Source organism: Caretta caretta, chromosome 8 (genome assembly GCF_965140235.1).
Source record: "Caretta caretta isolate rCarCar2 chromosome 8, rCarCar1.hap1, whole genome shotgun sequence".
Classification (NCBI taxonomy): domain Eukaryota; kingdom Metazoa; phylum Chordata; order Testudines; family Cheloniidae; genus Caretta; species Caretta caretta.
Window position 1 is genome coordinate 22,782,083 of NC_134213.1, and position 14,023 is coordinate 22,796,105.

At 40.9% G+C, this 14,023-nt stretch overlaps 1 protein-coding gene across 4 annotated transcripts in view; it reads left to right on the top strand.

The window, feature by feature from the left end:
* The window catches only part of HTR4 (5-hydroxytryptamine receptor 4), a 212,600-nt gene that overhangs the window by 99,063 nt on the left and 99,514 nt on the right, over positions 1 to 14,023 (top strand). For all 4 annotated transcript variants that reach the window (XR_012669597.1, XR_007358115.2, XM_048861979.2 and 1 more), the window contains exon 4: positions 2,657 to 2,857. Coding sequence is in view for 2 of the 4 variants with exons in the window: in XM_048861979.2 (XP_048717936.1) it covers positions 2,657 to 2,857 (201 nt within the window). In the remaining 2 variants the exon portion in view is untranslated. The remainder of the gene's footprint in view (positions 1 to 2,656; positions 2,858 to 14,023) is intronic.

The window sequence follows — 14,023 nt, forward strand, 5'->3', positions numbered from 1 at the left end:
CTCCTTTAGGCAGAATTTTACAAGGACACAGCCTTGTCATTTGCATGGGCGAGGGAGGCAAAAAACAAAACAAACCTAAACCCAGACAGCTAAGAACATAAAATGTTGTGATAAAGATGAATCCGATGAAGTGAGCTGTAGCTTACGAAAGCTTATGCTCAAATCAATTTGTTAGTCTCTAAGGTTCCACAAGTCCTCCTTTTCTTTTTGTGATAAAGAACAGTCTCTCCTTTCTTCTCCCCACCATTGAAGTCATGGCAAAGTCAGACTCTGATAGGGTGTCCCGATTTTATAGGGACAGTCCCAATTTTTGGGTCTTTTTCTTATATAGGTTCCTATTACCCCCCACCCCCTGTCCCGATTTTTCACACTTGCTGTCTGGTCACCCTAGACTCTGATATTGTTCCCAGTGTGTCTGGACTCAGATTTATACTGCAGAAGTGTGATCATTTTATTATCCAATCATTATATTTTTAGCACTCCAGGTATGAAAAACAGATAAATCACTTGCAGAAAGCCACACAGGGAACTCTAGAGAAGCATTACAGCACCTTCCCTTTCCTATTTCAGTTCCTTTTAAACAAAACATGTCAGAAAAATGCAGGGAGCAGGAGCCGTGTCTGTCACAATTAGCATGTTACCAGGATTCAGCAGGGCATAAAGTGGGGTTTACAAAGGAGCCTAAAGAAGTGAGGCACCCAGCTCACAACAGACACTTGGGCACCCCCCTTAGATTTCTTTCAATCCTCAGCCAAGATGGAACATGCTTTCTCTAGTGATAGTTGATAGCCTTTGGATTCTGCAAATGTACCTCCATGCACATGACTAAAAGCACTTCAAATCCACATTTCTTCCATCCAAAGCCCCACCTGCCCCAGCTCTGCTAATAGAAAAGGAGGACTTGTGGCACCTTAGAGACTAACCAATTTATTTGAGCATGAGCTTTCGTGAGCTACAGCTCACTTCATCGGATGCTAATGCAGCTCTACCGTGACTTGCAGTTCTGCCTGCTACTCCAGCCCTGAGCTTCCACACAGCTCTGCCAATGAGTCGAATCATGCAGCCATTATCTTTTTCAACTGTCTTCGCTAAAAACTGAAAGAAAAATTCAAATGAATAATGATTAACGTGCAGGTAATAAAATTAGAGACCAAGTCTTATTAAACTCTATTAATTCTCTATTTAGAACAGGTTACCTAATAGTATACAACTTACAAAGAGGACAAACAAGTCATATGTGTGGACTTTGCTTCCGTTATAAAGACTGCAGGTTATCTAGTCTAGTGAGACTCACACAGTCACTGGACAGGGATACGATAAGCCGAGCGTTTCCCATGCCAGAGTAGTAGCTTGGGGACCTGCTAATTAGCAGTTTGTCATCTGACTGTCAGCTTCTGAGAGCTCCCTCCTTATACTGGCAGGTTAGCTTTAATCAGGCTGTGTGCAGCACTGGAAGTGCTGAGGAAAGTCTGTATGTTTCACAAAAGTCTCTTTCTCAGTCCTCCTCCATCTTCTCCTGGGGCATTTGCTCTCCTTCCACCTGTCCTGCACGCCTTAGAAAACATATTCAAGCATATTCATGTCACCAACTCATTTTCTGAAAGCCCAGACCTTCAAGATTATCCCTACAGAAGCTCCAATTGGGTAATGCTCAATCATCTCCTGGAAGCCCAGGCCTTTTATGCTGTTACCATAGCGCCTCTGTCTCCTACTTTAGCTGCCATCTTCAGATGGAACAGGGCTTCCCGAGAAACAACATGACATTTCTTCTTATATTGAAACTCTTTGCAGGTTGCTAGAGCCCACTTTCCTGAGGGAATAACAGGATGGGAAGGAGAAGAGGGTGTGTTTAAGAGTACAACTATATTACAGTCAGAGGTGAGACTGCAGCGCCGGCAGACCTATCCGAGCTAGGTTTGATCTAGCTAGCACAAATAATAGCAGTGAAGCAGCACGGGTGAACTGCTCAAGGATCCTGGGTGGGCTTGTACGGTGCTGCTGCAGCTTCACTGCTATGAGTACTTACACTAGCTAGATCAAAGCTAGGTTAGGTATGTCAATATGTCCCGCAGTCAGACCTCTGACTGAAATGTAGACAGACCCTAAGACACCCTGGTAGCTGCAGAAGGCAGAAGATGAGCCTTGACTCTTTGTGACTGCTTAAGAAGTGGGTGGTTTGAGAGAGGCTTGATACTTTTATTAATGTTTATGGCAAGGCTAGTGGGATAAAGAGGGAAATCAAACATAGAGGCCACAGAGCACAAGGAAAACAATAGAAAATGCTGGTGCTTTCTTAATGTTTATTAAGAGCCACTGAAAATGCACTCAACTTGAGAATCTATTTGTATTTGCACAGTGCTGCATTCTGCACACATAGAATGGAAAGTGGTGCATATAACATGCTAGTTTGGTCACACAAACTGGCATGTGAATGCCTAGTTGCATCTTTTGTGTGCACAGGTAGAAACACACCTGCAGTTATTCAGGGGACCTTGTGAACAGTTGGCCCCAAAACCAGGAAAGTGATTAGGGACAACCATTTAAAATAGTTCAGAGGTAGGTTAAAGGACCCTTTAGTGAACAGTTGGGTCTGTCCGCACATGGGATGTATCGCTTTGAGAAGTCCCACTGAGTTTTTTTAATATATGTCTTGTAGGAAAATCAAGACCAATTATTTCATTGTCTCACTTGCCTTTGCGGACCTGCTGGTGTCGGTGCTGGTGATGCCCTTTGGAGCTATTGAGCTGGTTCAGGATAACTGGATTTATGGAGAGATATTCTGCCTGGTCCGAACATCTCTAGATGTCCTGCTCACCACAGCATCAATCCTTCACCTGTGCTGTATCTCCCTAGACAGGTATGAGCAGAAAGACATGTACAGGGTACATGTTCTTGCCAGCTGTTTCTTTTGTCATGATGGTCTTAAGAAAAAGTAACATATCCAAGGGTTCTTTCTCAGTTCAGAGGCATGTATGAATACGTTGTATAATGTGTAGCACAGCTGTAAACATCTTACCGTAGCAGCTAATGGAGAGAGCACACTGAAGCTTCATCAGTGTAACAAGAGTTGAAGAAAGGTATTATTTATATTGATAGAGTGAGTGAGCTCATCACCGCTGGTGTAAATTGGTGTAGTTCTGTTGACTTCAGGAGCTGAGGCTCTGGCTCAGTATCTTGCAAGAACATGTCCATTGTTTCTTAAAAAAAAGATATTTAAAACATATATTACAGAAGAGACTCCCGGCAGTCACAAAGAGCTATTCCGTCCTGGTGAAGCATTTGGTACACTTTTAGTAGGAGTTTGTCTTCTTTTGAAATATCAGGTATTGGTCTGGAGGCTGGATTCCAGACTTGATTAGCAACTGGTTTGATTCATTATAATGAATCTTACGTCCCCAGGCATAGATACACCAAATTACTATCCGGCTTTATATTCACAATGCTATCTCCTTGACATATGTTTAAAATGCATTTGGTTTCTACTTCTATTATTAGCAGCTGCATAACCAGATGAAAATTATATTAAAGTATGATATATTTTGGCATATTATTACGAGATTGTAGAAAAAAATAAACAGCAGCACTTAATGTTTATAATGCTTGCTATTCCCAGGCATTCTTGGTCACTTTTAAACGTCTCTTGTGGTGATGGCTAATAAGTACAGCTGGTATAACATCAAAAAAAAGCAATTATTTTTTGTAGGATATTTTGAAACATTTTTGCTTTTCCAAAATTTCCTGTGAAGAAATTAGTTTTTTCTACAAAACCAAAAACCAACTCCTCCCTGAAAGCCAAAACTTCTTTCACTGTAAATTTTTTCTACCAAAAATATGTTTTGATTTTTGACTTCCAGTTTTTCTAGAAAAACTAGATTTTTTTTGAACTCACAGAAAAATATTCTATAAAAAGTTTCATTGTGGTTTCATCAGAAAATGTTTTGAGATTTTTTTTTTGACCAGATGTACTAATAAGTAAAGGTTAAGCTTTGCATTCTAGGTTCTGAGGAGAGAGGAACTTTTCTGATTTGAATGACAACTAATATTTAATGGCAAATAATTGTCAGGGCAACTATTATTTATGTAGTGTTTTGTCCAAAGATTCCAAAGCCACCTACACACTTTGCAAGATATTTAATATGCTGAATTCACCACTCAGATGTAGCTTTTCTTTGGGGTGGGACACAGCAGCTGTTTAACAGTACACTGCAACACTGTGCAACAGTTCAGAGTGGCAAGTGAAGCAATCATTCATCTGAATGAAATGGAAGAGGATATTTTGATCGCCAAGACATATTTCCTGCCTTGGAATGTCATCTGGAATTCAAGATAGCTGGCCTGTGAAAATGAAGCATTAAATCTGAGGGTGCCACCTGAGACATTCATTACCTCAGGGAGGGTCACAGACTTCCATTTTTAGCTGATTATCAATCAAGCAGATGTTATGCACTGAGCTGCGAAAATTGAAATGCCTGATAAACATTTGCCAAGTTAGCGAGTTAAATCCTCCAGCCTTTAATTAAACCCAGTGGGTCATAGAGACATGAGAACACCAAGGCCATTCGGCTGCCTCCCGAAAAAGGTTCTCAGACAATTATAGTGAAAAGATCTCTCCCCATTGTGGGTTTCTTGCCTCTCTTTGAAGAGCAAGACCGTACCCCTTGAATGTAGACCCCAGGCTCTTGTGTCTACTCCACACAAGCTGCTTTCCACTTTCTGCCTGAGCCTGTCGAACTTCCCATGAAATTCTCTGTCTTCTGAGGGCTGCCTCCTTCCGACAGGGAAGGTGCTGAGATTTTTCGAGCAACAAGCAGAGTTTTGTTTCTCATTAACTTTGTTAGAGCTGCTATATTTGAGTCACTGTTGGATCAGTTACTGTCAAGATGTGTGGCTTGAGTCTAATGTTCTGGTGATGCAGATCTTGCAATGATCACAGTTTTATATGGAAAGAAGTTTTTGTAAACAAACCTGAAACTTACTATATGTAGCCTGCCCAATAAATCAAGGGCTGCTAAAAGTACACACCAGCTTAAAGGGAATCTGCAAGGTGATGAGGACTCACTTATTCCTAAGGACTTGGGCCTATGAAAAAAACAGAGCTAGTTTGGTTCAAGGAAGAACAGAGGAAAGCAGTTTATAAATCATGTGAGTTAAGTGAGGGTTAATAGAAGAGTTAACTGAGCAAAGGGGAGTCGAAAGGGGACAATTGGAAGGTAGCAGCGAGAATGGGCCCTCGTGTTCTCAAACCTTTCCATATTAGGGGCTGTTTGTGAAGACTGTGAGTCTCTGGTGGGCCCCTTCCCGCCTCATCCCAATCTTACAACTTCTCTGTGGCAACTGCATCCCTTACTCACATGATGGAAACTACTGCAAATAGTGTATCACAAGGTACTGGGGTTTGGAGCAGCACAGACAGAAATGGGAGCTCAGCAGTACCACCTTGTGGGCCACCCATCTGAAGCTCATCATTAAAGATGCGGGGGGAAGCCCAGACTTTTTCCAACACAAGGCTGAAGCACAAGCACTGAAACCATGTGAAAGTGATGGGTACCACTAATTTGGCAGTGGATGCAGAGGATGCTGTTGCAGTATAATAATGCAGCGCAGTTATTGCATATTGCAGTGTGTCTCTGCGTGTTAATATACAATGCTATTGTTATGTGTATTATGGTGATATCTAGAGGCCCTACGATCAGGCCTCCATTGTGCCAGCTATGTACAAACAAGTATAAAAGGCAAGCCCTGCTATAGGGATCTCGGTATCTAGATTCGTGAGCACAAGCAACAGATGGAAGAAACAGACTAAAGAATGGGGTGGGAGGTAGGCAAGGAGAGAGTAATGGTAAAATGAGTTACTTTCTCATAGTAAATTCATAGTCTCAGCTCTCCACCAGCCAAGCCCTGCTGGATCTCTGGTGAATTCAGTATGATGGGGCCTATGAAGCAGGGACTGTACTTCATTTTTGTACAGTGTCTAGCTCATTCAAATACATATGCTTTGGGAATGTCCATTTGTGTATGCATTCCGGAATGAAGTACTTCAAATAACTATCATGAGCTTAATCCATGACCTCCCTTGGATAGTAACATTTTTCCAGTAAAAAAACCTATATGTACCTGTTAGCAAACCAGGTTAATTTTTGGGGAGAGCTAGTCTAGTAGGTGAAAGATTGAAAAATGGAAAAACATCTGAAGATTTAGGGTGAGAGAGACAGACTCAGCATGGGCCTAGCTCTGTTCTGGCAAAACTCTCTTTGACTTCAGTGGAAACAGAGCTAGGCCAGTGCTCACTTCTTTTGAAGACACCACCCTTAAACATTATGGAATGGTGCATTATGACTCCGAGTGAACTACCAGACTGAGGGCCTTACCTTGCAAGGTAAAGATATCCATCAACTTCCCATTGGCTTCAGTGAGATTTAAGGGTGCTCAGCAGTCCACGTGGTAGGGTCCTCAGAGAGAGGACCATTCCATTTAAATGGTCAGCCGAATGAACAGATAGGCTTGTACTTCCCTGAGACAGTTAGTATCCTGGTTTTGCAAATTTCATATACTGTGGTTTTCAACCTATCACTTATATAGAATATTCTTCTTCTTTTAGAATTTAAAATAAATTTTAATAGAAAAAGGATATATATATTCCCTGGTTAAAGAGTCAAAGTCACCTAGACCAGGTGCAGAACTGATGGAGAGAAATGAACCATTTTGGAAACCTTGGGATTTGCAAATTCCAGGAGTTGGATGCCACCCTGAGTTGGTGGGCCACAGTCATATCATTGGAAAATCTTATAACCGTCTGCTTATGAACTCACTGGCAGTTATAAATGGTTATAAACAGCAGAGCCCCAGGAGAAATCCCATAATATGTAGTCACAAGGAAATATTAGACTAAACAGCGGTGTAATCGTTTGAGAAGAACCAGAAGGCACTTAGAAACCAAATGAATTATGAGTGCGCTGAAATTCTATCCATGTTTGAGAGTTAGGGCATAGAGATGCAATGCTTCAAACAGAAGGTCATAGCTCTTCTTTCCTTTTGGTGTTGTCAGGCTGGTCACTGCCAGATGTTAGGCTGCTGTTTCTGGGCACTCACTCTGTCTCTCTTGCTCTCCCTACACGTGCTGCTCTGTGTATGGTGTGAGAAGTGCTTTGCTCTGACTCAGAGGGAGGGGAGGAGAAATAAGCTCTCTAGGCTGGCTGCTGAATACAGTCTGACACTGGTAATTATCACAGCAGTTATCTGCCGCTCCATGCCTTCATGCAGAGAGACTGACATTTCTATAGCACAAGTCTGCTGAGAATTGCAGGTAATTCTCTGGCACTGTAATTTTCTTGATTCTCTTTTTGAAATGACTTAAAATACCTGCTACAGAAGTGACCACTACAGGCAATAAAGACCATGACAGAGCACTAGCAAAAACAGCCTTATGCAATGCTGTTCCTCTCGAAAGGTACTTGGATTTGCCATAGGATAATGAGATTTTCTCTGTCTATGCATGACATATGTTCCTCTCCCTCCCCTTACATCTCATTATGGAATTTCACCTGCAAAGTTACCTGGTCTGACTCCCTGGGTAAAATCCTGACCTCATTGAAATCAGTGTGTTTTGCCATTGACATCAAAGGGGCCAAGGGTTCACTCAGTATTTTTAACATGATATGCTATGTGTCCTAGTGCAAATGGGTGCAATAAACCCTATGCTCACTTACAGTGACAGTCTCATCTAAGAGAGACTAGAGGACATTCTGGCTTGTGAGGAATGGAGAATCCATAATCAAATTAGCTGTCTTTAGCTGTTTCCATTCAATGAGATTCTACAGAGATGAGACTGTTATTTATTCTGTAAAAGTCCCAGTTCCAAGGATAACAGCTGTCAAGCTGACGAAGGACAAAGTCACCTATTTTAGTGAACAGATCCTCTGTGAGAGGATGTGTCAGTATAACCTTTCCACCTGTAAGAACAGACAAAGGAAATCACATGGCAGTGAATACTGGAGTCCTTTCCATAGTTAGGTTCCCAACACTACTGAGATGCATCAGACTTCTCTGGCCAGGTACTTAAGTTTAGTGAAATGCAGATGAACTATTCTAAACTGCTACAAATAAAATCAGTATGGAAGTGAGTCACGGAAAGCAATTTGCCAGCCTTCCCTCCTCAGAGTAACCCTACATCTCTTTTTTTCCAGTCTTCGCCATCTCTTTGGAGAGGAGTGATGGAAGCTGAATTTTTTTATTAAACTTATTACAGCAATTTGAAAAATGTAGCATCTTTCTGATGCACCCTCTACATGCTGGAGTCATTTTAAAGCAGATTGGACAAAGCGCCTCAGAGTGTGTTGCAGGGAACAATCCTGCATGGCGGCTGGATAAACCAAAATGACCACATGAAAGTCTTTTTCACCTCTAATTTCTATGCTCATTTGTGTCATGAGACTTTCCTTCTTCATTAACTTCCATCATCTATACTGTATTTGTGTCTCACTGACTCACCAATGTGATCTGGCAGCTTTCAGAAAATCTGGAAATTCCCATATCTCCGACCCATCTGTGCTACAATAGGCAATGACGATCCAGTGCACAAAATGAAGACAATGCTGCTTGCAGATTAAAAAGCCTGAAACCATTCATGCACCCAGGGTAAAATGATTAAAGACCAAAAGCACATTAACTTCCTCATGGGCATGTCCATTCAAGATTTGGCTACGAATGTCAACCTCTTATTTGGCTTATCTTGTACACAGCTCATTGATTAAAATGAATCCTCAGGCTTCCATCTCCATGTCCCATATTAGGAGTTTGGCTAGAAGAGCAGAGGGAAAGCAAAGACTGCCTTAGGACCCCATCTACACGAGGAACATGTATAACTGTGTTTAGGGTGTAACATGGAAACAGGTACAGTAGCAGTGATGTTACCAGCCTAGTGTCAGCTCTCCTCTCTCAGGAGATATTGTAAAAGCACTGCAGCAGAGCTGCAAAGAGTGTCAAACCCCTAGGGTGAAATCCTGGCAGCAGTGAAGTCAATGGCAAAATTCCCATTAACTTCCACGAAGGCAGGATATCACTCCTGATGTTCATGAGTGGTCCTTAAATATTTTATGACTTTTGGTAGAGATTAATTAACCTTCACTTTCAAGAAGTTGATTCCTGCTCCAAAGCTCCCTTACAAGAAAAACAATGTAAATTTGAACTAGGAATTGGTGAAAACACTGAGATTCATGGATCCATTTGACAAGTTGGGGGCTGCAACCTGTATTTCTCAACTCTTAAATTTGCCACTACCTTGTTGGGACTACCCCAAGGGAAGTGTTCCTCCCTTGAAATAAAATTGCCAGTTGTGAATGTTTTGATCTGGGAGCCCCTGGAGTAGGGCAACGTGGAAATTTCAGTGTCACTTCACTTCTGTTCCAGAAGTAAAAGATAAAAAGCCCATTTCTCACACACATTTTTAATAGAAACCACTAAAAGAATTTTCTTAATTCCACCAGTTCCTTTAAATTCTTTGATATTTTGATTTCAGATTATTTTTAATCATTGCAGAATGACCACAAAATATTATTGTGGGACTGCTACAGACTAAAAGAAAGATGTGCACCTTACCATGCATTCTAATAGTAATTAATGACTGGACAGACCCACCATTGTGTAATCCAAATGCACTGTGCGTGCAACACTTGTTGATTATAGAAGGGATGTAGGAGGCTCAGAAAAGCTTCTGATTTCTAATCACAATTCTAAAATTTTCACCTGGAACTAGGCCTTCAGGCTTGTAAGGCTTATTTCCCCTCCCTTGTACAAACGTTAATTGAGACTTGAAAAGGTTTCCAAGTAGTTTGATCTTTGCAGGGTTCTGCAGGCATTTCAGCCGGCTCTTCAGTCTCACTCAAAATGTTCACTTGGATGCTGTTAGAACTAGAGCTGTTGGAGAAACTTAGATGGAACCATTTTACACTGGAATGTGCAATTCTGTCAAAATTGAAAATCTCCATGAATTCAGGTCAGTTTATCTGGAATTTGGTTCTGAACAAAAACCCAGGAAAAAAGTTCTGACAATGTCAGAATGTCCCACTTTTTCAGAATGACCCATTTTGATTTTTTTATTTTGAAATGACTTTCCATTTTGTATTATATTATACAAAATAAACACTGACAAACCTCTGATACCTTGTTAAATATTATAAATATAAGTATCATAAAACAAAATAAAAGTCAACATCAAAATCAATTGTTTCAGTTTTGTCAAAATGAAACATTTTGAATCACCCAAAACAATTTTTTTCAGAATTTTCCTTCCCAGAGAATTTTGAAATTTTTGGTTCTCTCTCCAATTTGGAATGAAGCCAGATTTTGAAACCTCTAAATCCTTAGTGAAACAAAATTTGTCTTCCACACAGCTCTAGTTAGAAGAATGTTCCTTTGCTTAATCTATTACCAGTGAGTTCTCGGAGTTGAGGTTTAAAGTTTCTTGGCAAAGATGTGGATGTTTAATTTATCATTTTCCCCCAAGAGAATATTGAATCATGAAATTGTGTTTAGAGATGCAAGTAGATGAGGTGATCATGACGGACGGCACTGAAAAGATAACAGCAGCTACGTAAGTGCCAGGATTTCTGTCCAGGGGAGTATGACTCAGCCTAGCATCTAGGCACGGTTTATCACTGGCATTTCGGCAGCCCTGACAGCTAGGTTCTGCATGAACACAGACTATGTCCCGGCACATCTCATTGGGCCTCTTTTCTTTTAAGATTCTCTTGACAGGAGCACTTTTCTCTTGTTATTTTTTCTAGCTATTGCTATTCCATTCATTCAGACTTCACTGGAGTCTATTTTTCTAGCCAGTATTTTTCTGTGTTTCATAAGTCCCCTGCCTTTTGTTTATTTTATGGGCACACTTATATTTTTAGGAAATAGCATTGTTTATCTAATTCTCAGAATCCACTTTGGAAAGTGATTCTGTTGATCATTTCAGGAAAGAGCGGAAGGTGCCGCTTTACAAGACTTTTATTCAATAACATCTTGTATCTCTTTTCATTACTGTCTCTGAAAAATACTCAGATGAATTTGGCATTGCCTTCAGGTGGGGAAGCAGCAGAAACAGATGACCTGACCTTGGCAACAAAGTATAGAGAGCAGAGAAATGCAGAGACATGCAGATACAGTATTAGCAGAATGGTGTCAGAATAAACTGTTTTTCACAATGTGTCAGAAGTTCAATGTTAAATTGAATCCAGATTTTCTTGCCACTGGGTTATGCTATTTGATCATCTCTTTTGTGCTGGGGAAAGAATTAGACCTGAATATTTATTTATTTATAGCAGTTCTTTATGTATACCTAACCACCTGCTCTAGAAGTCTGTACAATAAAAACAGTGACATCACTTACAAAGAGACCAAGGAGAAAGAATAAAATCTTTCACACACAATGAACTTACCAGGACTAGCAATTAGCTCCTTCGATATATGCCTTTGCAAGCCAACTCCTTCTCGAAAACTGATGGGCACTACATATCAGCAGTCTTGAGCTCTGTTGGACCAAAGAAGAAGCAAGTTCCAGAGTCAAGGGCCCTTTAATGAGGATGCTTTGCCAGAAGCTGCCTCCTGTTTAAACCCAGGGATTGTTTGCCCAGTTGCCCTTGTACCCCACACGGAGAGGGGAATAAGGTAGGAAGACAGAATCCAAGCCATTTAGGGCTTTATAAATTGAAAACAACCTCTTCAGTGTCATTGGGGAGTGAATTGAATGTCAGTGTAGATATTGGAGGACAGGTGCAGAGCTCTCCATAGAGAAGGCACCACTAAGCAACTGGGCCACTGCTCTGCACTCGCTGAATCTCCTAATGGTTGTCAGGAGCAGGCCCCTATACAGAATGCCCTGGAGATGATAAAAATATCAAGGTCCCATCTCATCAGACAGGAATAGTCACAAAACTTCTCACTAGGCACAGATGGGGAAAACCCCACTGATGTTGCTTGGATATCCTGGAGCAGGTGGGGATCCAAAAAGAACCTCAGGTTGTGAACCCGCATAGCGAACAGCAAGCATACTCTCCCTATCAGTGGAGCCAAAATAACCTCTGTCATTGCACCTAGCCTGCAAGCACTGCCTCAGTATTGTTTGACCGGTATCTCAGCCAGCTAAATCCACATCCAAATCTACATTTCTGTTTGGCACTGGTTACGTTGTCTGGCTACCCCGACTAAACATTTGCAGGTTCGCTATACAGCATGCCGCATAACAGATGCGTGTGTATATTAAGAGCTAATGTTAATGGAATAGAAACATGTCATGTAATAGTGATCTCCTACTGCTAAATAAACGCTAAGGCAAAACAGATGAGTCTGAGGAGTGTTGGAGCAGTAGAATGACAGTTGCTCCTTGTGCCATGTACAAACATTAATTAACATTAATGTAATGTTCAAACATTAAATTAACACAATCCCTTAAGGAGATGACATTCTGGAGCCTTAAAGTACAATCTTCCCTACGAGAAGTCAATATTATTCAATGAAATTTCTCCTGAAGAATTTCCCCCCTTCATGACAGGTTGATTTTGAGGGCTTAAGGATGGAGATGTGTAAGTATTGATCTTTACTTTACAGATGAGAAAATGGAGGCATAAAGAGGTCAAGTTACTTGCCCAAAGAGGGTGTGAGTGGCCAAGCTATGGTTAGAACTCAGGAACTCCTTGCACACTGACCGCTAAACAGTACATCTCCTTCTCAAAGCAAGTGAGAAAGCAGCTTACTCATAACATTGCTGCTTAATAGATAGTGCTTTGGGAAATCATCTGGGTTCTGCCTTGCTGAAAGTGGGTTATTTTTGGAGAGTTATTTTGTTTTAAATATTTATCAGTGAGTAATGATCAGCGATCTGACTATGTGGCACACCTTCCGTCTGGTACCATTTAAAACCAGTCTATAAATTCCCTATCCCCTTTCCAGCTACAAATGAACCCTGCCTCTTACAGCATTCACCTGAAGCACAATCTGTGTGAAAAGGGAATAGAAACTTGGGGGAAAAGAGGAGGGCAAGGTAGAGTAAATTAATACCATTTACGAAGGGTGGAAGACACGATAGGTAACGTTAGAAATGTTCCATAACAGCGTTCAGCTCTGTACTTTCTTTGCGTTACCTAGGGAGGTGGTAGAATCTCCTTCCTTAGAGGTTTTTAAGGTCAGGCTTGACAAAGCCCTGGCTGGGATGATTTAACTGGGAATTGATCCTGCTTTGAGCAGGGGGTTGGACTAGATGACCTTCTGGGGTCCCTTCCAACCCTGATATTCTATGATTCTATGATTCTATGCTCTTTAGGAAAATTCATGCAATGACTGCAGAATTCAAGGGCTGAAAGTATAAAGAAAAATATCAGAGCAGATGGTCATGGCACAGCCTGAGGGAAGCAATGTCCTTTACTAATCTTTACAAAATCCCTAGATATATTATAAATATATTTTGCCGCTATTGCTGCCAATTTCTTCCCCTTCCCGCAAGGGACTATGGTGGAGTCTTCCGTCTCTATTTGGCAACATGCATTTGTTTGTGTTAGTAGCTAAATTTACCCAGCTCCAATTAACTGTTCTCTTTAGGATTATTCCCCAGAATAATTATCTTGACACCAGAGGGCCATTATTTTTCTAACAAGGGTTTTCATTTTGTTAGATGAAATCATTTTTGGACATTTTCATTCTCCACCAGGAATTGACATTATTTGGAATACTGGGGGACAGTAGCTGGAATACTGGGGGCCCTAGTGTGTTTGCTTTGCAGGGAAAAGGGGAAGAGGAGGGGTTGTTTTAGTCAAAAATGGAAGAATCTGGTAATTTGGGGGCGATCTCACACTTCTTTGAAGCCACCTAAATCAATAAAAGTTGATCCAATTTTACACTGCATAAATAAGTTGAGATGCTGCCTTTTAGATTTCAAATGGTAGCAGAATTCTTGACTCAAAACTTTATCTTCTCCATATTTTTGTGTTGAGAGAGTGTTGTAAAATTTTGTTCTTTACTGGACTAAAACAAACAAAAAACT